This window comes from Pieris napi, chromosome 12 (genome assembly GCF_905475465.1).
Source record: "Pieris napi chromosome 12, ilPieNapi1.2, whole genome shotgun sequence".
In the NCBI taxonomy this organism is placed as follows: Eukaryota; Metazoa; Arthropoda; class Insecta; order Lepidoptera; family Pieridae; genus Pieris; species Pieris napi.
Window position 1 is genome coordinate 5,838,916 of NC_062245.1, and position 25,880 is coordinate 5,864,795.

The 25,880-nt window shown below is 32.4% G+C and overlaps 1 protein-coding gene across 3 annotated transcripts; it reads right to left on the minus strand.

Moving 5' to 3' along the window:
* Positions 1-389: 389 nt before the first annotated feature.
* Positions 390-14,663, minus strand: LOC125054698. Of its 3 annotated transcripts, XM_047656726.1 has the most exons (6): positions 14,374-14,657; positions 14,146-14,281; positions 13,134-13,889; positions 10,119-10,257; positions 1,601-1,806; positions 390-993 (listed from the first exon to the last, which is right to left on the minus strand). In XM_047656726.1, the coding sequence occupies exons 2-6, from the start codon at positions 14,263-14,265 to the stop codon at positions 721-723; spliced, it is 1,494 nt and encodes a 497-aa protein (XP_047512682.1). In that variant the 5' UTR covers positions 14,266-14,281; positions 14,374-14,657; the 3' UTR covers positions 390-720. The 3 variants fall into 3 exon arrangements, with proteins under 3 accessions (XP_047512682.1, XP_047512683.1, XP_047512680.1); XM_047656727.1 differs by having other exon boundaries at positions 10,119-10,254; positions 14,146-14,663; XM_047656724.1 differs by having other exon boundaries at positions 14,146-14,656.
* Positions 14,664-25,880: the final 11,217 nt, after the last annotated feature.

Here is a 25,880-nt window from a genome sequence, read left to right on the forward strand (position 1 = left end):
TTCATGGCCATAATTTAATTATAGCAATCTCTGGATAACGTTTATATAACAGACCAATTAAAAACATACCGTCTCAAGTAATTAGCCCAGTTCCTCTCTTAACTGAGACCTAACTTTAATTGTTTAATTTCTGAACTTAATGGTGCTTATGAACGCCACAATTTAGCCTTTATCTGCTTACAAAGCTTCTAGGTCACATTAGGGATCTGGGTAATTTTCATATGCGGCAAGCCTAATTTCAATTTTCTACACACTTTCGTAACGAGATGGTTCATTTAAATGATTAAGATGTGCTTAATGAGTTGTATATTCATATTTTGCTTGCAATTATATCTCATTGTATGCTTTCCATAGTAAATATATTTCTATATTTATAATGAGAAATTGTATGCTAGATATCGGCATTTATTACGATAAATATAAATAGCTATTGTAGGTTGAATTTATTGATCAAAACACATATAATAATTAAACAGTAAGTGTAATTTGTCTGATCGTAATGTGAGTATGCCGTGATTATTTACAACAATAACAATTGTCGGATATTTGTTATTTACATTTATAGATCTGTGTGTTTCTTCTAATATCTTATATGCGCTTTACGCTTATTTTACCGAATGTAATACGATTTCAGATAGCCGTGTTCTTCTAGTGTTTTTCGCTGTTTATATAATAAACTAAAATTAATAGTGATCTTTAAAATAATATAAGATTTCCTATTTAAAATATCTCTTTACAACCTATAGGTATATTTTTAGGTGTCTGGTAGTACTGTGGTGTGTCTGTTAGTGTAGTTGCGCCTATCATGTCGCCACCGGCAACAAGTAACAGACGGCGTTTCTTGTGATGCTGCAACAGAGACGTCACCGTTGCAAAGCTCCTTTCGCCGCGTCTTGCGAAGCCGAGAGCAAGTCGACCATCCGATCGTCTACGTACACCAACGTTATGAACTGCGTTTGCGCAGGATACGCTCAGTGTATATGCGTGGTTTGGCTGAAAATTGGATTTTACTTATAAAATAATAAATCAATCAACACCAACTTAAATAAATAATAGTTTAAAAAAACTAAAAAACACGCTTTTAAAGCAAATCAAACTAAATTAGGAATTATTTTTCACTTTTTAGTTTGATTTGCTTTAAAAGCGTGTTTTTTAGTTTTTTTTAACTATTATTTATTTTTATTTTTTAGTTAATTTTTTTTATTTTTTTCATTTTTTTTTCGGATTATTGCATTGTCATCGATCTTTGACAGGTGCGCAAAGTTTGAATTAAATCTGTCCGTTAAAAGTGGGACAAAACCGAAGGAGTCGGTTACTTACATACATACATACATACGTATGTATGTATGCGCATATATACATACATACATACAGGTGAAGCTAATATAAAGCGTGTAATAATAAATCAATTGGCTGACTTAAAAAACTTAACTCAGATATGACAGAATATGATGAAATAATATGCATTATTTCGAAACTAGGAATTATTTTTTCCCTGTAATGTAAAGATTAGCTACAATGCCACAAAAACAAAATTTCGATACAGAAAAATCTTTTCGCGTCACTTTTTATACGCAGTTTGAAATTAATTAAGTACTACCTGACTGGAAGGTCTTAAAATAAAGGTCCCATCAGGCTGTCCCAACAGCAAATTCTCCGCCTCCTGCCTATCAATATTCATGTAAAACGGCTCATTTTCCACTGGAACCGGAAGTGGCCGCGCCGCCATGTTGGGCTTGCGTTCCCATTTCGAATCGTCACAAGATGGTTCCACTTCCGAAATGTCAGACTGCGCTTCGTTCGTTTCTGAAATTAATTTGATGTGAATATTTTGAAACGAGTATGATAGTATCGAGGTCTTACAGTAAACGAATTATAATTACTTTTAAAGTTCGAATATATGAGATTTAATAAAGTAATGTTTTTTTATTTCTCATAGAAGTACTATTACAAAATTGAATCGTTTAATAAGAGAGATATATCATTAAATACTTTTAGACGCATAACGTTCTATACAAGTACCTATTTACTTGTATTGTCGTATCGAAATATAGTATTTATTTCATTCACGCAAATATTAATTAAAAGTCTGAATATAAAATATATAACTAATTAATACATTATACATTGAAATAAATAACTAACCTTAACATATAATAACTAAAATATATTATTGAAAGGAGTCCCTTTAGGCAAGGTTCCGAAGATACTGGCAGCGTTCCCCCTTTGAATAGCTAGACTAATTATTTGTTCGAGGTAGCTGCCAGATCTTCGGTTTCGGTTTCCTGTGATGCACCTATTATATTATGGGGTCATGTCATTCATAAGTGTCATATTTATTAATATAGTTTTACACTTAAATAGCTACTACTATCACACTACTACTACTATTACATTTTTAAAGAAATTTATTCTTCGAAAACATCTTGTAGCAACTATATCGCGTAAAGGAAACCAAACATTTATTTGTATGGTCTGCCTGATAACATATACACTATAAGAAATCATACCCCATAACCCGCGTAATTCAAATCTCACCTGCAATAACATCACTAAGGCAATGAAAAGTGTTATAAAACACATCAGCTATGACATCCCCTATCCTCACACCGAGGTTATACACTAAAGGTACACTAATTTTCATCCACCAACACATTGCACTAAGTCATGGTTAACACTTCATTTCTGTACTGTCAACCTCGACTTCACATCAAAATCCCTCTGCTTATAATTTAAAGGTAAAATGCAAAATTGACTCTTAGTTCTGTGACTTCCTACAGAGACGATCATAGAGAGCATACGGGAATCTTAGTTCGCGCTATATCTTGACTTTAAATATTCCTGAGACATATTAAAATTATTAAAATTTTCCTAATTACGAAAATTCTATTAAATAATGCGTACATACTACCTAACCTACTTGCTGACATTTTTTTTTTTGGATAATTCACACAAATTGACCTAGTCCCATGCTAAGCTGGTGAAGCTTGTGTTATGGGTACTAGGCAACGGATATACATACATATTATAGATAGATAGACATATAAATACATATTTAAACACCCAAGACCTAAGCACAGCACCAAAGGCTCATCACATCGATGTTTGTCTCAGCCGGGGATCGAACCCGGGACCCATGGATTCGCAGTCAGGGGTACTAACCACTAGACCAATGAGCCGTCAAATTTTTTTGCCTAAAGGTTTACACAGCACAATCTATGCTGCATTAATTATATTTGTAATAAAACAACATGGCTGTCTCCCCCTTCAACCTTAGACAGTTATAGTTTCGCCGTGAAACGTAGTCTGCAGGTGCACACTAAGTCACTATTATCAAAGACAATTAAACTTAGCGTAGGTTAGAGTAACAAGATTATATTTTTAATTTCTGTACCTAACTAGTATGTTGATATGTTTTCATGATCCTCTACTGGTTACCGCCTATCTAACGTTATAATATGGTATGCCTTTTGTGTATATACTATTAATTGCTGTGGTTACATTTTCGTGTCTATTATTAAATTCTTTTTATTTTTAGTTGTGGTACTCATACTTTTATAAAACAAATCCCTATCTGTGAAACAATTCAAAGTTATAATTGTAATAAATGTAAGTGTAAAAAGAATATATTCTTTTTACATCTTACTATCTAGTTTTTGTGATGTGCCTGTTGTGTTTCCGTATTGATAAATAAATAAGTATACGGAGGAGTAATTATTAATTCCCTTTTTAATTTAGCTTTTTAATTTTTAATTAAGCTGCAAGCTAATACTTTATTCTGAAATATTTTACCTGAAATCTCAAGACCTTTAGATTAAGCACTACACAATCGTAGGCGGTCATTAAAGCAATTACTATAATATTCGATTGATCTAATTACGATAATTACTCTTGGAATAATATAGTTCTATGTACTACAGTAATTATTTTGCCGATACTTGATACGTTTACGCCTTATCTTTTGTCCGTACAAATAACTTTATTTAAGAAACTTATCACGCAATTTTCACTTATAATACCACAAGAGCTTCAAAATTATCGGGTATTTCCCGATAGGTTCGTTGCAAACAATTACGACTTATAGTCGTCATGACGACTATATTTGTTTGCAGGGAACCTTGAGGGAAATGCCCGATAATTTTGAAGCTCGTGTGGTATTCGGGGGATTATTTTTCCGACCCAAATGTCGGCCAATAGAATTGCACCATGAGACGAAATGTACAGTTAACAAATAAGAATTTCATAATGAATAAAACAACTACTTTATACTTTTCTTGAAGCAACGACCAGAGAAAAATTTCACAAAAAATTATCAGTATATACCATGTAGGTTGTACCACGTGACGTCGAATGGTGCAATTCTATTGGCCGATATTTGGGTCGGAAAAATAATCAAGAAAAAAGTTGTTTGGTAAAATTAATCAATACATAAACCCTAAACAAAAACGGAGCCCAATTCATCTATACGTTACTTCCACCAGCAATACAAATTTCAAGACCTATACAAACTTAATTAATATGTATTTGCTCTTGGTAAAATATTCTATCGTGTGGGGACTGTAATATCAACAAAAAATTAAAACTCGTAGCAAGCCCCGTTCTTGTTTATTATACCCGCGGTTCATCAATAAGCTTACATACATATTTTGATCTCGGCGTATTTTGCGATGCACAAAATTTTTAAGTAATATTGTTTGTATTGTTCTCTCATATCGTGGCGTGTTGCGATATCTCTCTTAATTGACCAAATAAGGTCAATTGCTTTATAATTGATGTCCCTTCGTAATTTTTGTCATTCTTCAATTAATGTACAATTACGCTAATTGCTAAATAAATTATGAAAACTATAACTGGATAATTAGAAGTAGCAGTTAACAACAGTTAGCAGTGTTGGCGTAGTGGCTTCAGCGTTCGAATCTCATCCCTGAGGTCGTAGGTTCAATCCCCGGCTATGCACCAATTAATTGTTTTTACGGCTTACAGAAGTAAATCACAATTTCGCCAATATCGCGTTCCAAGTCTTAACACGGTGCGGATAGATTTGATAGATTTAATTTAATCTAAGCAGAGTTACCCAAACAAAGATGACGTCACAATAAAGACAACACACACAGACATATATATATATATACAAGAGGTTAACATATTATGTACTAAAAGATATAGAGGGGAGAATCTTATTTATAACTTTAACTTATTAACAGAAATAAATTTTGACGATAATTTTGGAAGGGAGGGAGTTAAGGTTACATGGACGAGGGAAATTTGGAGAAAGATGGTCAAATAACGAATCATTAATTAAAGAACAGTTAAAAAATATATGGTATATATATTTCTTTCACCATATATTTTATATCTTGCAAGGTCGACCTTGCAAGATCTCTTTTGTGAGGAAATTAAAAACCGTAGAGAATAGATAATTGTCTACAGATAACTATTTCTCAATATATATTTTGGAGTCGTAAAATTGCACTCATTATGCATGTAAATTAAATAAAAGCTTAACTCTGCTCGCGTTTCAAACAATAATCTAAATTATGAAGATGTCAAATGTCACATTAATATTAATTATTCGCAATGAGTCACGTGTCACTCTTAGGCCCAATTGCTCACACATTCTTATAATTCCATAGATTACAAATCACACTGTATTGTCTAATCTTATCTCACGGATTTTCATTAGGCGCACATTAAATATTGAAGCACTTTTCAAATATAACTGATTACTAAAACACTAAATAAGTTGTACCGCGTATGCAAGATATACGTTTAATGAGAGTCACGCATCTTCTCACTATTTTTTAATACTAAAAAGAATACAGTCGATTATTAGTGCTGTACTTGTCTATCGATATACGTTATTTAGAAATTTATTTTTCATACAAGATACGACATTCCAACACATTACCATACAGTATAAACAGCACAGATGTGTAAATGAATTTGGTTGGTTTAAAAATTTCTAAAACATGTGACTGTTTGCACTACTGGCATTGACATCGACAATCGATATTCCCCACATCCCTATACAGATGTTCTCCATATGACACAATATGAACAAAAAGACGAGATCCTGAGAAAGTAACACGTATCTATGGCGTTTTTTATTTGTACCAGGACTTATGTGGTTATATTGCCGGATAAGTATAGTTTATTATTGTGGATAAGTTTAGTAAGTTAAATAGTCTAACTTGTGATATTGACCTATTCGCCTCAAGGTGTCGGCAAGGAGCGCTATGACATCTGAGCTCCTCAGTGGATTTATGATGAACCATAAGTTTTTATAAGTGTACATATAAGTTATACTAAACTGTTTAGCGTAACTTAACCAATTTTTACTTAGTTTATTACTTTCTTTGATATATATTTATTTAGTTGAATAAAATCATTTTATTGTTACCAGTACAGTTAATATTATTAGTACCTAACTACTTGTAAAGATTTATTTAATGGCGTAAAAGAATATTGTGTATGGTAAGTAAGTTAGTAATAAGCTGTAAATCTTTCTCAATAAAAAAAAATAAAAAAATATTTAAAAAAAGTAGATAAAATATTTAAAAAAATTTTGCCCGTCCTCAACCTCGCTATATTTTCACAAGCGAAATATAAAATAATTTATACCAAATCAATAAGTATCTAATATAAAATCTGAGCAAGAGTGAAGTTGCCGTCAAACCAAGCGGATTTAATATAGTGATTGGATAGTTTGCATTATGGCTAATTTTGATAAGTTCATGTCAAAGTCAAAGTGAAATCATTTATTCAATTAGGCCTATTAAAAGACACTTTTAAAGTCAAAATTACTAAAAGGTAGTTACATATGGAGCAATGAGCAAGAAACTCCATACTTACTGTTTCAAAATAGTTTTTACAATATTTTGTATACATTGATTTGATAATTATATCTGAAGACCATGTAACTAGAACAAAATAAAAAATAGTTAAAAAACTAAAAAACACCCTTTTAAAGCACATCAAACTAAAAAGTGAAAAATAATTCCTAATTTAGGCTGATGTGCTTTAAAAGCGTGTTTTTTAGTTTTTTTAAACTATTATTTATTTTTTATTTTTTAGTTAAATTTTTTTCATTAATTTTTTCGGATTATTGCATTGTCATCGATCTTTGACAGGTGCGCAAAGTTTGAATTAAATCTGTCCGTTAAAAGTGGGTCAAAATCGAGTCCGAAGGAGTCGGTTACATACATACATACATACATACATACATACATACATACATACATACAGGTGAAGCTAATATAAAGCGTGTAAAAATACCAAGCAGCAGATAGTTAAATAGGTTTTTTATAGGAAGTAGTAGTAGAACCCCAAATAAATTGCTTGTTTCAAATATATTAAATTGGCATTGAGATCTTTATGAATAAGTAATGATCAGGAATCTACCCGAGTGAGCTGAAATGCCGTGGAACTTATTGGATTTGCTAATTTCATTGCTCACTGCGACGTGGACGTCTGTTACACCGTTGTCGCTGTCATGAATTTACTATGAGACAAGGTTCGGAAGTGAGTGATCTATCTATAGATCTATAGGACTCAAAATGTTACACTTTTTAAGAATACTTTGTTTACTATGTTTGGGAGTTAATGCAAATTTATATTTCCACAAACAACAAATTACAAACTTGTATCATATTAAACATAGCTACTATTGCTTAAGCCATATTTTAAAGTGATATAGAAACCCGAACGAAAATTATCATTTCATTTCGTCAAAGCAATGTATTGTTGTGATTAATTTGAGTAAGTAAAAAACAAGGTAATCCCGCGGGCCATACATTATATCCAATACGTTTTTGGCATACGGAAGACATACCTAGCACTTAGCATCGACTCTAGATCTTACCCTGTAAGGGCGTGTTGATAATTAATCTCAATTGTCCTTAATAAAGTACTAACCTAACCTAACATTGAACCGTAGGAAGGAAGCGGGGCATCGCAACCCTTATGTTCGCCTAGGTAAGGCTTAACTCAAAGGCATTGGTCAAGAAAAGCTACTGAAGATCCACAAGCAGACGACCTGGAGGGCTATCATTCACGCCGTCTAAGTAGCTAACGATTGCCACGATCTTCATTTTTTTAAATGATATCCTAGCTGCGCGCTTTTGTGTGCGTTGCGTGTACGTGTCTTGATCGTAGTGTGCTATTGTTTGCTCCAACGCGAGTCTGTCGCGTTACAACGCTTTGTTACGCTATCAAAGACTCGTTACCCTACGGTGTAAAAACACCCATTTTAAACTGTTTCCGAAATCATGTTGAATGCGATTACCCGTTATTATCGATGTTCAACGTTCTCCCACTTTTCGATAATTAGCTTTCATCGCTTTATCGATCTGATTTGATTTTCGCCATACTAATTATGCGTGGCGTCACTCGCGCTTGTAAAATTATTTTGAGCTAATTGTGAAGTTAAAACTGTATAATCGAAGTATAAAAGTCTTGTTATGGCGCGGTGATTCTCAATTTTCATTATTATAAAATGTATATTATACTATTTTTAAAATGACTACTAGAATATTACAGCGCAAGTGTTTGTGTGTTTGACGTTTTCTAGCCGGGCTCGATTTGCCATTTTGTTACCTACTAAGATGTAATCAATATTATTTTTTTGATTTTATTTAAAACGCAATCAAAGTGCGTATTTTTTTTTAAGTGAAGGTATTATGTGATGAAATAATTCCCGTGAACCGTAAGCGTAAGAGGGCGTTTAAATTAATAATATTTAAAGTTAACCGAACCGACTTGCTGGTGATGAAAAACACAAATTTTACAACAGATACAGCTATTTCGGAAATATTATTTAAGTCGCGGTGATTCTCAATTTTCATTATTATAAAATATATATTATACTATTTTTAAAATGACTACTAGAATATTACAGCGCAAGTGTTTGTGTGTTTGACGTTTTCTAGCCGGGCTCGATTTGCCATTTTGTTACCTACTAAGATGTAATCAATATTATTTTTTTGATTTTATTTAAAACGCAATCAAAGTGCGTATTTTTTTTTAAGTGAAGGTATTATGTGATGAAATAATTCCCGTGAACCGTAAGCGTAAGAGGGCGTTTAAATAAATAATATTTAAAGTTAACCGAACCGACTTGCTGGTGATGAAAAACACAAATTTTACAACAGATACAGCTATTTCGGAAATATTATTTAAGTCGCGGTGATTCTCAATTTTCATTATTATAAAATATATATTATACTATTTTTAAAATGACTACTAGAATATTACAGCGCAAGTGTTTGTGTGTTTGACGTTTTCTAGCCGGGCTCGATTTGCCATTTTGTTACCTACTAAGATGTAATCAATATTATTTTTTTGATTTTATTTAAAACGCAATCAAAGTGCGTATTTTTTTTTAAGTGAAGGTATTATGTGATGAAATAATTCCCGTGAACCGTAAGCGTAAGAGGGCGTTTAAATTAATAATATTTAAAGTTAACCGAACCGACTTGCTGGTGATGAAAAACACAAATTTTACAACAGATACAGCTATTTCGGAAATATTATTTAAGTCGCGGTGATTCTCAATTTTCATTATTATAAAATATATATTATACTATTTTTAAAATGACTACTAGAATATTACAGCGCAAGTGTTTGTGTGTTTGACGTTTTCTAGCCGGGCTCGATTTGCCATTTTGTTACCTACTAAGATGTAATCAATATTATTTTTTTGATTTTATTTAAAACGCAATCAAAGTGCGTATTTTTTTTAAACCGAAGGTATACGTGATGAAATAATTCCCGTGAACCGTAAGAGGGCGTTTAAATTAATAATATTTAAAGTTATGCGAACATAAAAACATATAGTACATAAACATAATATTTTTGCCTTCACTTTAAATAACACTTTGCAAGACTCTGACCATGACTGTTGAAAATCACACAGAAATGTAAATAATAAAGTTAGTAAAAAAAATAAAAATCGTGACATGAATTAACTTGAGTGAGAATTAATCAATAAATATAATCTAAATCTAACATATTTAAACTATACTATGTAGATATGAAATGTGGTAAAAAAACCAATATCACAAGCCCAAACAATCTTGCGAAAAATTCTTAACTATTATTGTGTATATAAATGAACTCACCTCGTCTACCAAATCGCGTTTCGAGATAATTCATGATATAGCCAAGAAGAGATTCCTCCTTCTGTTTCAGACATACATCGCAATAGTCTTTTTCTATATTTACCGGTACCAAGTAGTCCTCGACTGCCAACGTCCTCTGCTAGAATTAAGTGAAATATTATAGAATTTGGTGAACAGATTAATACTTAAAAAAAAATATAGGCCATTATTTCTATATTCGGCAGCATGTTTAAGTCACTCCTGAATGATATTAGTAACAAAACAAGAGCGTAACTTGGCAAGAATTTTTATTATGGGGAAAGTTCGCGTTTTTATTGCGAACTTGGTAAATTTATCAAACTTTAGTTATAAACATTGTACATTCATTTGACAGATAATATTATATATAATTTAAAAGAAGTTAAATTACTTGACTTCATATTCTTATTGAACCACTGGAATGAGATAAACGTATCAAAAGTTTCCATTTCTCTAAATCCCACATAATGTTACTACATATATACAAAATTAATAACAAGATGTAACCACAGAATGTTGCCAATTTAAACTTGTTTAATCTCCTTAACCTGACTCATCCTTTGATATAAGTAATTAACTTTGTCTTTACCATAACTCATGCGACGCCTAATCCAATCTATTTTGCTTAAACAAAAGGATATATTACGCTTAATTAAATTCTTTCAAATGTACGGGATGAATCTAATATGTGGATGTATTTACTTAAGGACCTATTTGGTCGCCAAACTCCAAAAAAGTTTCGTCATCGTTTCTTGAAGTAGGGCGAATGGTAAAAATATATTGCGAAGTTGAGTAGTTTATGTATCCATTTTAAAAGATCGATACACGATTTAAATAACTTCGCCTGATAGAAAAAAAACCGAAACAAAGCCAATTTTTGACACTTTTAATTAAATTTATGACGAAAATGTATATAGAACATGATTTTTAAAATTACACGATATGTTTTATCGCAAGCCAAGTAATCCATTTTAGAAAAAAAAACTATATTAATTTAATGGTTAACATAACTAATTGTTATTACGGGCCGGCGCGCCTCAGTGCTCCAGCTCTCCACTGCGCACCCCGAGACACAGCAATCCGTGCTACATATAGGGCCTTAAATGAATCTCAAATCAAACTGAACATTTTCATAATTTGTATAACAGAGAAAGTTTAAAAATTTCGACGATGTCAGTGATCCTAGGGACAATTAGCTTTGTTAAAACAATCCAGTCGAGATGCTGAGATTGATCCTGAATTGAATCTCATTTTTTCATACCATGACCTCTTATGAGTTGAAACGTATTTGAATCGCAAGACCGAACGAAAGAACCATAATATTGTTTGTGGTTTCTATCTTAATTCTGAAATATAACTAATCTAAAATTATCGTGATTCATATGCACTTTTTATTTTTCATGTGTCTTTTTTTTAAAGAAGTATGTTGTTTACATGATTAATTGCTTTGTTTTGTTCCATTAGTTTTGTCCAAATAACTATGTGTCTTATGTATTTTTTCACTTCATTTTCCAATTAATTTTTTTCTCACAGCCTAAAAGAGATGGTTTGAAAGCGATAAGGCAGCCAGTCGCCCTCCTTTATATTTAATTATGTCAATTGTATAATGTATTATATTTCTATACGTATAAATGCAACGAAGTGTTAATAATTAAAATAAAATAAAGAATTATTTTTTATTTCATATACTATTAATTTTTTGGTGCTATCTTAGATGTCTTACATTTTCAAAAGTTTAAAATTCTGTCACATTTTGATAGCTACCTTGGAAATTTGTAAAACTTTAGTTTTACAAATAATTTAACGTAAATATGATAGGGTATGTATTTATTTTTTTCCAAAAATTAATGGCTACATAGTATGTATATCAAAGTGATTCCTTAATATAAAAACTCATGAAAAATTTAGGTTATTAAGAAGTTATCGATAAATTGTATACGTATTGTTATTAAGTATTAGTTGTATTTTAAAGGAAATCACAGTCAACCTGAAAACATGAAAATGTTCAGATTCAAGAAGCTACATTAAAATAAAATATGATAGTTTAAGGAATACAGTATTTACAATAGTCTTATCCTACATAGTAAGTAATTATAAGAATAATAATTGGAAATTGTTAAATATAATATTAAAATAAAATATAAATTTTGGTCCCTGTGGCAATGTACCTTTAATGCAGGCAGCATTTACGGCTTAAAGATCCAATTTACTTGCGTCACGAGGTCATGGTAGGAATTTTCATACAAATTGAATGAACGAAATCTGATTACTGCTGAGGTCACGTGGAAACCTAACCTGATAGTTTATTCGTCATAATATGAATAAACGATGCCGTTAAGTTGTAAGTTGTCAATTGGCTCGCAATAAGAGCTCATGATAGGCCCCCAGGACTAAATCATCTTTATCGTGTTTAACGACGAGCCGAGTTTAGGAGACGACTTAAAAGTAATGAGTATTTTCAAAATGAGAAAAGCAAATACATATATTTAGTTTGATTTTTGATTTAAGTAACCTCTAACCATTATCATGAATAATAAACAACCAACAAAGCGGTATGTTGATATATCGTTGGAGAGTCGTAACCTAGACTTAAATGCTAATAATATTTAACGTATATATGTGAAAATTAACCCTAGATTACCTTGAGACAGCCTTATTGTATAAAAACATTCAGGCTAGGGATGTGAAAAAATAGTCGATTATTAAAAAAATCGATTATAATCCATTTTTTTTTCAAGAAAAATCTATTATTTTTTTTAAGAAAAATCGATTAATAAATAATCGATTTTTTAATGCAGAATGTCACATCCCTAATTCAAGCTCTCAACTCATAATTAATATTTATTAACTATGTTTTCTATAGTATAGAGTTAATGGTGTCGGAACATTAGTGAGACAGATTTGGAATTTGGACGTAGTGATTAATAACTATATATGTATAGTATATATAGCGTTGATTAGTTAAGGTTTATAAGCTTATAATTTTAATAACTATACCTGTTCATCACCCGTCTCTTCTTTTTGTACATGTACTGAATCATACATCTCCCCAACGCTATCGTTATTCTCATAAATGTGACCAACCTCCTCCTTTGCTTCTTTCTTACTTTCCGATTCATCTAATTTTTTAAAGAAAGGAAACCTAAAGGACTGGAATAACTCTTGAATTTTACTCATAGGTTTGCTTTGCGTAACCTCTTTCTTAGTTTCAACGTCAGGATAGCATAAATCTTCATATAAATGATCCTCTGTGTAATTCTCGTTTATTTCTGGAGTCGGTAAAGACTTATACTTGGTCCGTGTATCCGATTTTTTAGGCCTTTGTAAGCCTTTCGTTTTAATCGAGTAATATCCTCTGTCGCAGTTGTCAACTTTCGAGAACTTTGACTTAAGATCGAATATCGGATAATCGTACGAACTTAATCGAAAGAACTTCTTTTGTTTTTTCGCGCCGTCCATTGGCACGTAGGACGACGTTTTGTTTTTGTTCCTGTACAGAAGAAAGCTCTTTGGTGCGACTATTTTCTTTAATATGTCTTCAACGCTGCTGAAATTTCCATCTTGTTGACTTATTTTCCTCACAATCACTGTTTGATATTGACTGTCGGTTAGATTCGTCTCTTTTATGACTATATCGTCGCTTAAATATTTTAAATATTTACTTGGATCATTCCTCATGTTTTCGATAAATAATATGAAATCTTTAGCGTTGGATTTCGGACGCCATAACTTTATCATTCCCTCTGTAATTTCCTGCAAATTACGACTTAACTGTCAAAGTTTTAACATTAAAGTGACACGATTTATTTTATTGTCAGATTTGAAGATTAATAAGTACCCAATATATTAATTTAATTTGATTCTGAAGCCAAACAGCACATGTGAATAAAATAAATCTCTCTTAGATCCGATTGAGCTTAACGTTTTTTTTTAAATTTGTTTAACCATACTATACCTATAATTTCGCATACATGATATTATATAAAGGGAAGAAATTAAAGAAACTTACCAATAATTTTCGTCCATCCATCTCCTTCTCCTTAACGAAATCAATGAATTCATTTTTATCACAACCTTGTAGTATCTTGACCACATCATTAACACTCCACTCTTCTATTTTTAAAACCATTAATATCTATGTCTACTGTACAACACTTTAGAAAATAATATATACAATATCAAGATAAGACCGATATTATGCTATGAATATAAACTTTGAATATTCCAAATTGTATACACATTCAAAACACAAAGTGCTAATTTAATTACACGATTAATACTATTTCAAAATAAACGTAATACAAAATATAAGGGCGTGACAGACGTTTGTTATTTTACGACATGCATGAGAACACCGGACTGAGTGAGTAATACATCTCAGGACAACAATACGTTCCTTGTATAATGCGGTTATGTGTGATGTCTTAATTGAAAGGTTCTGTACAATGTAAAGTAACGGGCGATTGTAGTGTTCTGTGCATTGTGCATTGTTATACAGAACAAGAAACGACAAAATGTAGAAAAAAACGGAAAGTTTCATGCCAGCCTTGCGATTCTGTAACTCACTTTTCGAACTCTCACAGCGGTTTTCGCAGCGGCGGTCGCGTTCAAAACAGTCGTGAAGCAGTCGTTTTATGATTTGGCATTCTGATAAACAATAAACTACAAGCTTACAGAGTTACAGAATCTCAAGGCAGTTCTGGTTCGTTCGACGCACATTTGAGATTAGAATGTTTAATTGGAATGAAGCAGAATTGTTTAATTCTTATTCATAAGTGTACAATGTTAAGTATTTTGATTGATTTGATTTTTCTGCCACCATTGTCAATGTTGATTATGAAAAGTTAGCGACTGTATGTATGATATAAAAATATTAGTGTATGCGTGTATAAGTATGTTGTGAGTACAAAATTAAAATATATTAACAATACTGTCACGATGCGAACAAGGCGGCTCGGATGACATCATGCGGTCAATTTAAAGTTTTACTGAACCCCAATACTCAGTGACTGTATCAATATTAAAATAAGAAAACCAACAAGTTGTACATTGTAGTAGTTAGTCGTTAGTTCGTGTAACAAATTCCGAAAAATCTACAAAAATATTCTTGTTCATATTTTTTATTAGCTATGATTTTTGTTGATAGTTTTATAAATTTGTTCATTTAATTCCAAGATTAGACTAAAATTCAGACCATATGACACACGATGTCCACTTTTTGGGTCTAAGACCCAATTTCCTCACGATGTTTTCCCTCACCGTACGACCGTAAATTCGCTCGTAGTGGTTCAATGCCGGAATTCGAACCTACGACGAAGGGAGTCGCTCGCTGAAGCCACTAGGCTAACACTGTTCACTCCTATATAGACAGAATTAAAAAAAGGGTGCGTGTACTTATGTTCGCGCTTAAGAAGTTATACTTCTTTGGCATTATTAAAAATAGTTTTTGTTTGCATGCAATTAAATTATTACAATTAAATAATCAAAGACTGGAAATAAAGTCATTATAGTCAATAAAGTTCAGTTTACATTTGAAAAATTAAATAAATAAATATTTATTATTATTCTCTTACATTAAGTGTAACATAAATTCCAACTCATTCTGTTAATTTTGTGTCACGGTGCGCGCACATGGTAAAATTTCACTCTCATCAATTTTTCATAACGCGCCTAAAGAAGTATAACTTCAAAAAATATTTATTCTCATATCCCTATAAATCATCTTGTAATTATCCGTAAAAATACAAGCATTTTAGAATTGTTTACAAACATGGTTAAGCTAATGTAAAGATGTTATGTTAATACAAACAATGACGTCAAAAGTAAAGTCAATACTCAAATTCATGAATACACAATTAAATTTAATTATATGTGCTACAGTGTGAATTGTTGTACACACAATAATAGGTATGTTTTCTGCTATGAATATCAGTAGATACAGAGACAGAAAATCAAAGGTTTATTTATTTTTTATAATCTATAATTTAGTTGTTAAAAATAAATCAGTGGCCCTACAACCTCTTTAGGTCTTGGCCTCAGATCTGAATCTGTTTCATGATCATTTTTAAATCTAATTGGCAAGTAGGTGATCAGCCTCCAATGCCTGACACGTGCCGTCGACTTTTTGGGTCTAAGATATGACGGTTTCCTCACGATGTTTTGCTTCATCATTCGAGTAAATGTTAAATGCCCACATAGAAAGAAAGTCCATTGGTGCACAGCCGGGGATCGAACCTCAGGTATGATGAGAGTCGCACGCTGAAGCTACTAGGCCAACACTGCTCTAATTTAGTTGTTAATGTAGTTAAAATTTGTTTTTCTGGTCAATAGAGAGCAGTTGCAACACAAAATTTTATATTAAATATTTTGATATAAATATACCAGTATCTAAGATAGAAACCCTCCTATATAATATTTAAAATTTTAATGACATTAACAATTAACTTTCTATTATTTACGTTTTTATTTGGGGCACTTACTCTATCAACGCGTGGAAGTAATGCATGTGAACCATGAAAAAATCTGAAATTTTTTTACTCACAGAAATATTCGTATTACTGCGATAAAAAGTTTACAGTGTTCTTATTATTCCCTACATTTTTAACCAAACAGGCCAACAATATTAAAAACAAAACTTAAAACAAAACTCTTGACTTGATTTTTTTTTTAATTTCACATAAAAAATAAACCAATCAGATACTAGCCTACACCACTGTTCCGTAGCTTATCAATACTTTTTATTGCTTGTGGTTAATCATAACATAGTCGTGTACAAGACAGAATCAATTAATGACTATATGTAAGCCACAAAGAGAATTAGTTCCTATATTTTCTCACACACACAAACAAAACCGATTCCATCTTGTTCTAATGCTAATTGAATGTCGCGACTGAACGTATTACAATAGTTTACTTACTGATAGTTGCTCAATATTGCCAAATTGAATCTAATTATTGGAACGAAGTTCCTTATCGCGCGTTGTGAAAGGGGGCTAGACGGAAAAATTCTTACGAAAAGTTGTCACGACACTTTTTTGCTATTTGCTATTGTAATACACCGGTTCTCGTCCGATCACCGAAGTTAAGCAACGTCGGGCGAGGTCAGTACTTGGATGGGTGACCGCCTGGGAACACCTCGTGATGTTGGCTTTTTTTTTTTTCGTCGTAAGATTGGTGTCGAGAAAATCTATCATACTGTTATGATACCAATTAACATATAAATTAATCGAAAGGAATTTCGTTCCATCCGGGTGTCCCTTGACACCTCTAAAGTTTTATATATTATGTCGGTGTTAGGATTATCAGGAAATGTTACGATCGAGTCACTTGACCGTTGATTTTTATTGTTGCTTTGGTTAATCATTAAAATTTCTTCTATAACTTTTAAAAATCATAATTTAATTTGATTTTATTTTTTTTGTTATTATTTACTGTTTCATAGTTTGGAATCATTTCTTAACGAATAAAGGTACGAATATTGTTACGACTAATCAGAGCAGAGCAAATGCCGCTAGTAGGGACGAGGCGCCATCTTGACTTTTGACAGTACAGGGAACGCAGGAACTGATTGAGTATTCTGTTTCAGCATTGAACCCACTAAATCCGCTAATGACGGTGTCAATATTGACATAAATTAGATCCTCTGAATTCACGTTCTTCATTACTGAATCGTTTTGGTGTAGGTGTTACTGGACGTGTTGGTGTAGCATAGCTTCGTCCATTTCCGCATGTCTTTGGCATACCTTAGCGCCTTTGTGATGATGCCCATAAGTATCTGAAGTTAATCTCTCGGGTCTCGGGCCTTCCACTCACAAACTTCTGCAAGTTATCGGTACCTCTGCGTTGGGAACCAAAGACCCTCAGGATCTTTTGGTAACTGAAGAAAAGTCTTCGCTTCCAGCCTGCGACTCAAACATCATATTTCAAGGGCATACTCACTAGAGAAACTATCCTCGTTTCGGATGCTTGCAAAGTCCAAATTTCAGCGCCTTATAAGAAAATGGGAAACATAAATTAGATCAATTGTAGCAAAAAGTACATTAAATACTTTACCTAAAGTAGTCGTGAGACTTAGCGTGAGCGTCTTGTCGGTCAAAATCAAAGACGTTTCTGATATAAGGATAGGTACATAATTAGCGCTATACCTATTCCGAATCTTGCCCTTAAAGTCTCAACACAGCAGTCAAGTATATAACATAAGAAAAAAAAGGATATTTTTTTTTGTTATCATGTTAATATTCCCATTTGTTTGATTCCCATTCCCCCTGTCATTCTTTTATAATTTGTACGTTTATCTATGTATTACGGTATTGTGTACTTTACACTCCACCAATACAAAGTCAAAGCTATCAAAAGCTTGCATTGCACTACTGAAAATTCAATACACTCAATCGCTATGTTGCTTTTTGACTTCAAACGAGTGAGAAGGCGCTCGACGGGGCAATTAGTCTGATTGGTTCATGTCTTGTACTGTTTATTCAGCGAATAACAGTTTCAGTTACTCGGAAATGGATAGATTCGGTTTTTAATACCTATGTGAGTCAAGGTCATATTATTCGACTATTTCAGAAACGGTCGTCGAATCTTTATCTATGATATAATAATGTTATCATTAACATTGTGTTGTAGAAGGTAATCTCTGGATCTACAGAACCAATTTTGAACATTCCTACTAATAGAATGCGTTATTTGTGAGTGTCATAGGCTATATATTAACCATATGAAAATACTTTCAGTGGTAATCGGTTTTGCAAAGTAATTCGGAGTAAAATTGGTCGAACGAAAACGTTTCTTACGAACGCCGCCTTAACGACCAGATTATGATTTAGGCCAAGTTGTAGAGCTGGATAATGCCTACAAAAAATTGTACATAATATGTCTTAGTTTTATATTTAACACGTTGAACGCCATGGGGGTCACCGGTGACCTCATCATTCCTCTATCATAGCGCCATGGGGGTCACCGGTGACCTCAAGTTAAAGACATATTCAAACCGTTTTTTCTCGTCGTCTGCCATACCCACTGTTGATTTTAAAGTATTATGTGACCGGCACGGCGCCGTAGAACAATACTTCCCATTGGGACAAATGTACCTAAATAGGACATTGAAAAAATCGAAAGATTTTAAAAAAGAAGCAAAAATAAAACTTCGTTTCAAAAATGTTGGATATTTTACTCAATTCAGTCTTTATTTTTTAAACAAAAATTAGCAGAAAGTATGGTGTGTTGTGTTGTGTACCAATATTACTGAAAAATAAAATTTATCTTTAGAAAAACTAGGAAATTGCAAAGTGTAAAAAAGTTCGGAAAATCCACAAGTGCACGCCTTACAACAACCCAACCCTTAGAAATATTAATATTTAGCCTTAATTTTGTCAAATAATACAGTAAAAGTTGATGAGAAAAGATGTCAGAAAGAAAAAAAATAACAAAACATGCATACAGGGTTCACAATTATGTCAACCTAAGCCCAAACCGTCTTACGGTCATTTTACGATGATTACGATTTTTTTAAACCGCCCATTTTACGGTTTTCTGCAATGCCGAAGAATAGGCACCTATTTGGTCACTCATATCTACAGACCCTTCGGATTTATTATGATCCAATATGATCTTCGGCTTCCGAATCTGTTTGCCTTTTTACTATACCACAGCAAATTTGTCGAAAGCAAAAGCACGTCCCTCTTATCTTTCCATTTTAACACCGTTACTCCGTCTTCATTCTCCACAGCCATTATTTTACCTTTCTACAGTTCTGAATTCCAGAACAGCCTAACTCTCTTGTTTTTTCGCAAAGTGCCAATTAAATGGGTTTGTTTCTCCAATAACCTAGTTCTAAGCTTGTATACCAGTTGTCAGTTGCCCTAACGTCTTATTTTCGGTATTAGCATCTGTTCGCTATCTGATTCTGAGTGGCAATCATTGTTTCTCAAAGGGTTTGTTGTAAAATAATATGCTAACGCGTTGATTTGTTGCAATTCATTCTGTGTCTAATTCCTCCATAGCTAAGCCAATACCTAAGGATCTCGTACATTATTAACGCAATCTAAGTTAAGTTCGTTATGTAGCGAAAACAAATTTAGTAGGAAACTAATAGAAAGAGTAAAGCAGAGGCAATCGTCGCAAGCGCGAACGCACTAACACTGTCGAAGTGTGTGGGGAATAGCGGGTGACCGGCGGGGTGGGCGGCCCGGCGCAGGGTAACGGAAAATGTCTTTTCTGTATTTGTGCGCCATGGGGTGCACCGGTGACCTCAGTTATATATTTGGCTGTAACTATGTAACCCATGGACAGAATTTAATAAAACTAATTTTCTATACATATATTATCATAATAAACAAATTACAGCAAAAAAGTTTTTTTACGATTTTCGTTTTTTTCTATTGGCGTTTAACGTGTTAAGTCTCAAAACCAGCGCAGTGGGCACGGGTAGCTAGTTTCATAGTAATTTTGACTATAAATTCAAATTCGATTATACACCGGTTATATCTTTTTTTTAATATACCAAGCATCTGTTGTTAAATAATACCGCCCATGAATACTCAATACCAGAGGGTTCGCGACTGCGTTGTCGGCCTTGCAAGAAATTCATTCGTCGAGTATCAATCCTTTAATATTTTTGTAACATGATCTAAAATTAGTTAAAGTTTAAAAAATAGTTTTATTTCTATCTATTAACTTTATATTATAGTTTTATTAATTTATTTACTACATTTTACTTACCTACCTATGTTTTCAAAACCAGGGTTTACATAACACGCACATAAATCACCTAGTTTAATATTGCCTAGCAGCGATCAAATGTTTCCAAGATGAGACTGCGATAAATCCCTATTGAAAGTAAATTCCTTGCAATTTGTTAATTAAAACAAATTTGAATAGCGATTTAAATTTTAGATAGCTTATTGTGTCGGTTTAATAAAATATATTTTTTAATACGACACAGACCAAACTTTTCATACGTTTTTAATATAGGTAGTTAATGATTATTGAGAACGATTCACGACAATAAAACGTTTTATTTGCCATTTTTACCATTAATGTTGTCAATTTTCCTCGTCTTCTCCCAAATTAATTTTCACTTCCCATTATTATAATAGGCGCTACATTGGGGCTTAATATTGTCCATTATCGCTTTTATCTGAGTGTTAATCGTATTTTGATAACGCTTGAGCGTTTTGCAAGCCTTACTATGCTAGCTTAGTAGTTTGTACTCAAGGCACACTACTAGGACTAAATTGTCTCATACTTTTACATATACCTAATCAAAGTTTGAAGCTAAATCGCGCTATTTTTAAAACTAATTTGCAATATGCCGCATAGGTAACTAGATAAGTAAGTAATTTTTGTGTTTACTAATGATGATAAAACACTAATTTCCTTAATAAATTCTAAGTAAATATATCTACACCATGCAATAACCGCAAGTAAAGACAACTGACTCAATGAAACCTCTGACTGAGGTCATCTCATTAAAGAGTTAACGGGAATATTCATTCAGCTGGCCATGGAGCTATTCTATAGAGATATTTATAATATAAATTAATTGGGAATATATAATATAATATTCTATAGTAAATTTCTACAAACAACTGCTTAATGCTTTCAAAACAGAAAAACTAAACCCCCGGCTGCTTACCCTGTAACATTCCATGCTTATAACGCTACATTAGAATTTGGGATCCCAGGTCTGCCTCACTTCAAAGGTCCCCAACCTAACTTGCTCTTAGCCATGGCTGACCAAACCTATAAAAAAAGCTTGGTTTGGGGGTTCTCACTCTCATTTAAGCTGTTTAGTTGTCTACTTTCCTACATTCACTAACCTAACCTATGGGTCTAAATGAAAAATAAAAAACTATACCTAACCTCCCAACTTAATAACCTATGGGTCTAAACAAAAAATAAATAATACATAATATATCCAAACAAACAATATAACTGCCAGCGCCAAAAACCGACCCGTTAACTAATTAATTACTAACTCAATATTTACACACCATTAACTATAATATAATTAGACGTAAGGGTTACATAGTAAAATAAAACAATTTATTCCAGTTATTATTCTTTTATTCATAATATGTCCATTATATTTCTATAAAAATTTACTAGCACCATATTCACTGAGTCACATGTAAAATTTCTAAGGAAAACTTCTCTAATCTCTTCCCCTTGAACTTGTAGTATACATATACCAAGCAGTACTCTCCACACATCGCCGATAAATAATCCTTAACCATATCACTATTGTACATACACATGCAACAATTCCTCCTTAAAAATCCTTCTATTGCTTCAATAGGTTTACGTCCAAATGAATAAAAGTATTCCCCACTTGAACAATTTGCCATTTATATGGGATGACTTTATTACTAAATAAAGAAATTGAAATAATAATAACACTTGTTGTACCACAGAATCATAGAAAATATATTTGAGTAAAAAAAAACACAGTGGCATAGTTTTAGTTTCTCTTTCCATTCAGGATCTCTCTCAATTAGAGTCAAAATGTACAGATACCTTTTTAGAATAATCATCCAAAAATGTTAAGAAGTATTTAGCTGCTCCTAGTGACTGTGTTTCCATGGGGCCACACAAGTCAGAATGCACCAGGTCCAATAGCTATGAGGAATGTGATCCTTGACTCTTGATAGACAATCTTGTTTGCTTGCTCTCTTTACAAGTTACATTGTTCATTTGTTTATCAGATAAGGTTAATCCATCAGAACATTCTTTCAATTTCTTTAGGGTGTCAAAGTTCAGCTGACCCATACGTTGGTGCCATAAAAATATATAATCTTGTTTAACATCAGACATGCATACATATTGCTTAATCAGTATTCACATTAAGCTGGTACATGTTGTAAACTTTTGTTGCTGTTGCTACAGTAACATTTTGTTGGTTCAGTATAACACAGCCGTTAGAAACAAATTTTCTGTACAGATATTAATTCACTGCAAGTTCTGGTACGTACAAGACATTTGTAAATAAAATTGTGATTTTTTCCATTCAATGTCTTCAAGGCACCAGAGCTACTTACATAAAGTGATTTGTTATTAGCAACTTTGATTTGCATAAAAGTGGTGCGTGTTCATTTTGAAGAAGGTTTTGATATGTATTACAACTAGAGGGTGAATTTGTACAGAGATCACGTAGTAGACCAACTCTGCGTGTAAGCCCCGAGTCGTCGAAAGCGTGGGACAGGTTTTCTCACACTTCTTTTGCTGTTTCTGCCTCTTGGATATGCGTATGATTAACTTTGCACCCACTTTTCTTTACAACTTGGGCTTTACTGGGCCCATAACCTGATGACTTTATTATTAAAATAAGGAATTGAAATAATTATAACACTCGTTATATTTATTAGTAACCAATTTTTTTTTTTTGAAATTTATTTACCAGTTACCACAGAATCATAGAGAATATATTTGAGAAAAAAAAACCACCACCGAGGCACAGAGTATACACGTAATACTAGGATGGAACAACTTTGTAAAGGCGGGGGATTTAAATATTAGTTCGACAATAATATGAATAGCCACCTAATGACCCCGGCTGTGAGTAACATACATATTATAAGTGCAGGTACCTGAGCATACATCGGCTATCGATTTGTAGGATATACATTACTCTAGAGGCTGAGATGTATTCTACTAAGACTTATATGCACTTGTAGTGTGTACATACTTTAATACTATGCGTTTACTCCCATACTCTTTTACTTTTTTACTGATTATATGTCATACTATCAATTCATATTTGTACCAATGAATTCATTTAAACCCACATAATATCATCTTAACATAAGTAACGAGTCTTTTTATAAAAAAAGGAATAAAGGCAGGTAAATAAAAACCATGTCATATTCGTTTATATTATATGTTATTGTTCTTAATATTATAATAATTACATAATTGGAGGTAAATTATTATATTTAAACTATTTAAGGTTTGAATTCTTAATTGTGTGTATAAATTTGTTTGAATATTTATTGAATGGTATGTTTCATGGAACATACAATCTGTATGATGTTGAAAATTGTTTTAAATCTTATAATTACTATTCTTATTATTACTTCATTATCTGAAGAAGACGAGGCGTCTCCATCTATTATCAAGCATTAAAGAACTTAAGATAATTTGTTTGTTCAAGAATCAGAACAGAAAAGGAAAAAAGTTATATTATCTTCAACTGTTGGTCGATCCATAAAAGAAGCAAGCCTAAAAGAACTAGATGATTTGTTTGTTCAAGAATCGGAACAGAAAAGGAAAAAAGTTATATTATCTTCAACTGTTGGTCGATCCATAAAAGAAGCAAGCCTAAAAGAACTTTAGATAATTTGTTTGTTCAAGAATCGGAACAGAAAAGGAAAAAAGTTATATTATCTTCAACTGTTGGTCGATCCATAAAAGAAGCAAGCCTAAAATAACTTTAGATTATTTGTTTGTTCAAGAATCAGAACAGAAAAGAAAAAAAGTTATATCTTCAACTGTTGGTCGATCCATAAAAGAAGCAAGCCTAAAAGAACTTTAGATAATTTGTTTGTTCAAGAATCCGAACAGAAAAGGAAAAAAGTTATATTATCTTCAACTGTTGGTCGATCCATAAAAGAAGCAAGCCTAAAATAACTTTAGATAATTTGTTTGTTCAAGAATCGGAACAGAAAAGGAAAAAAGTTATATTATCTTCAACTGTTGGTCGATCCATAAAAGAAGCAAGCCTAAAAGAACTTTAGATTATTTGTTTGTTCAAGAATCGGAACAGAAAAGGAAAAAAGTTATATTATCTTCAACTGTTGGTCGATCCATAAAAGAAGGAAGCCTAAAAGAACTTTAGATAATCTATTTGTTCAAGAATCAGAACAGAAAAGGAAAAAAGTTATATTTAACTTCAACTTTTGGTCGATCACTAAAAGAAGGCACTATTAATTATATTTCAACTAATAAAAATGACGGTGAAGAGTCTGATCTCAGGATAAAAATTGATGTATAACCTCAAAAAATTAAGAGAAATTCCGACATCGCAACATTGGAAAAATGCTTATATTCGAATTAAATACTATATAAAATGTAACTCAAATATGAAGAATCAAATAAAAAATATAGTTTATAACATCACTAAAGAAATATCAGAAGGTTTAAAGTACCCTAACTTTTTTTGTTCAATTTTGGGAAATTAAATATACATTGTAAACTCTATATACCGTCTCTCGATATAACGATCAGCTCCATAAAGCGTCGAGGTCGAGGTCACTCGGCTTTGGTTGGTGTAGCTTGTCTTCCATACAATGATACACTCTACAATCTACATAGCATTACACCCACCCTCAATAACGACAATTTAATAATAAAAAGTACTTTATACGTTGGCGAAATTAGTTAAAACTGCAGAGTTGTGTACGTTCTTTTGTCGCTCTATTGTCCTAGCCCATAATAAACTCCACTGTCGGCATCATACGTACTGAACATTTTGAGAAATCCGTTTTTGTTTACAAATTGGGATTGCTTGAGCGTGCTTTATCACGAAGATGCCTCAATATCGCAAAATGAATAAAATAAGTAAAAAAATACAATATATATTTTGCTGGTACTGCAAAAGCGTTAGCATAGCGTTCAAATAAGAATTGTTTTTTATGTAATTTACTAACACTAGTCTGAAATAAACTTTTTCTAATACAGATTTTTCTTCTTTCCAATTAACGACAACTCTTTGTAACGTCAAAATAAGCACAGTCCCTAGATGTC

Bases quoted from the DNA above. Each gene is read 5' to 3' on its own strand.
- LOC125054698 (XM_047656726.1), bottom strand. From the start codon at position 14,265: ATGGTTTTAAAAATAGAAGAGTGGAGTGTTAATGATGTGGTCAAGATA. The intron at 13,890-14,145 runs GTAAGTTTCTTT...CGTAATTTGCAG, and splicing joins TGGATGGACGAAAATTATTG to GAAATTACAGAGGGAATGAT. The intron at 1,807-10,118 runs GTGAGTTCATTT...AATTAATTTCAG, and splicing joins AACGCGATTTGGTAGACGAG to AAACGAACGAAGCGCAGTCT.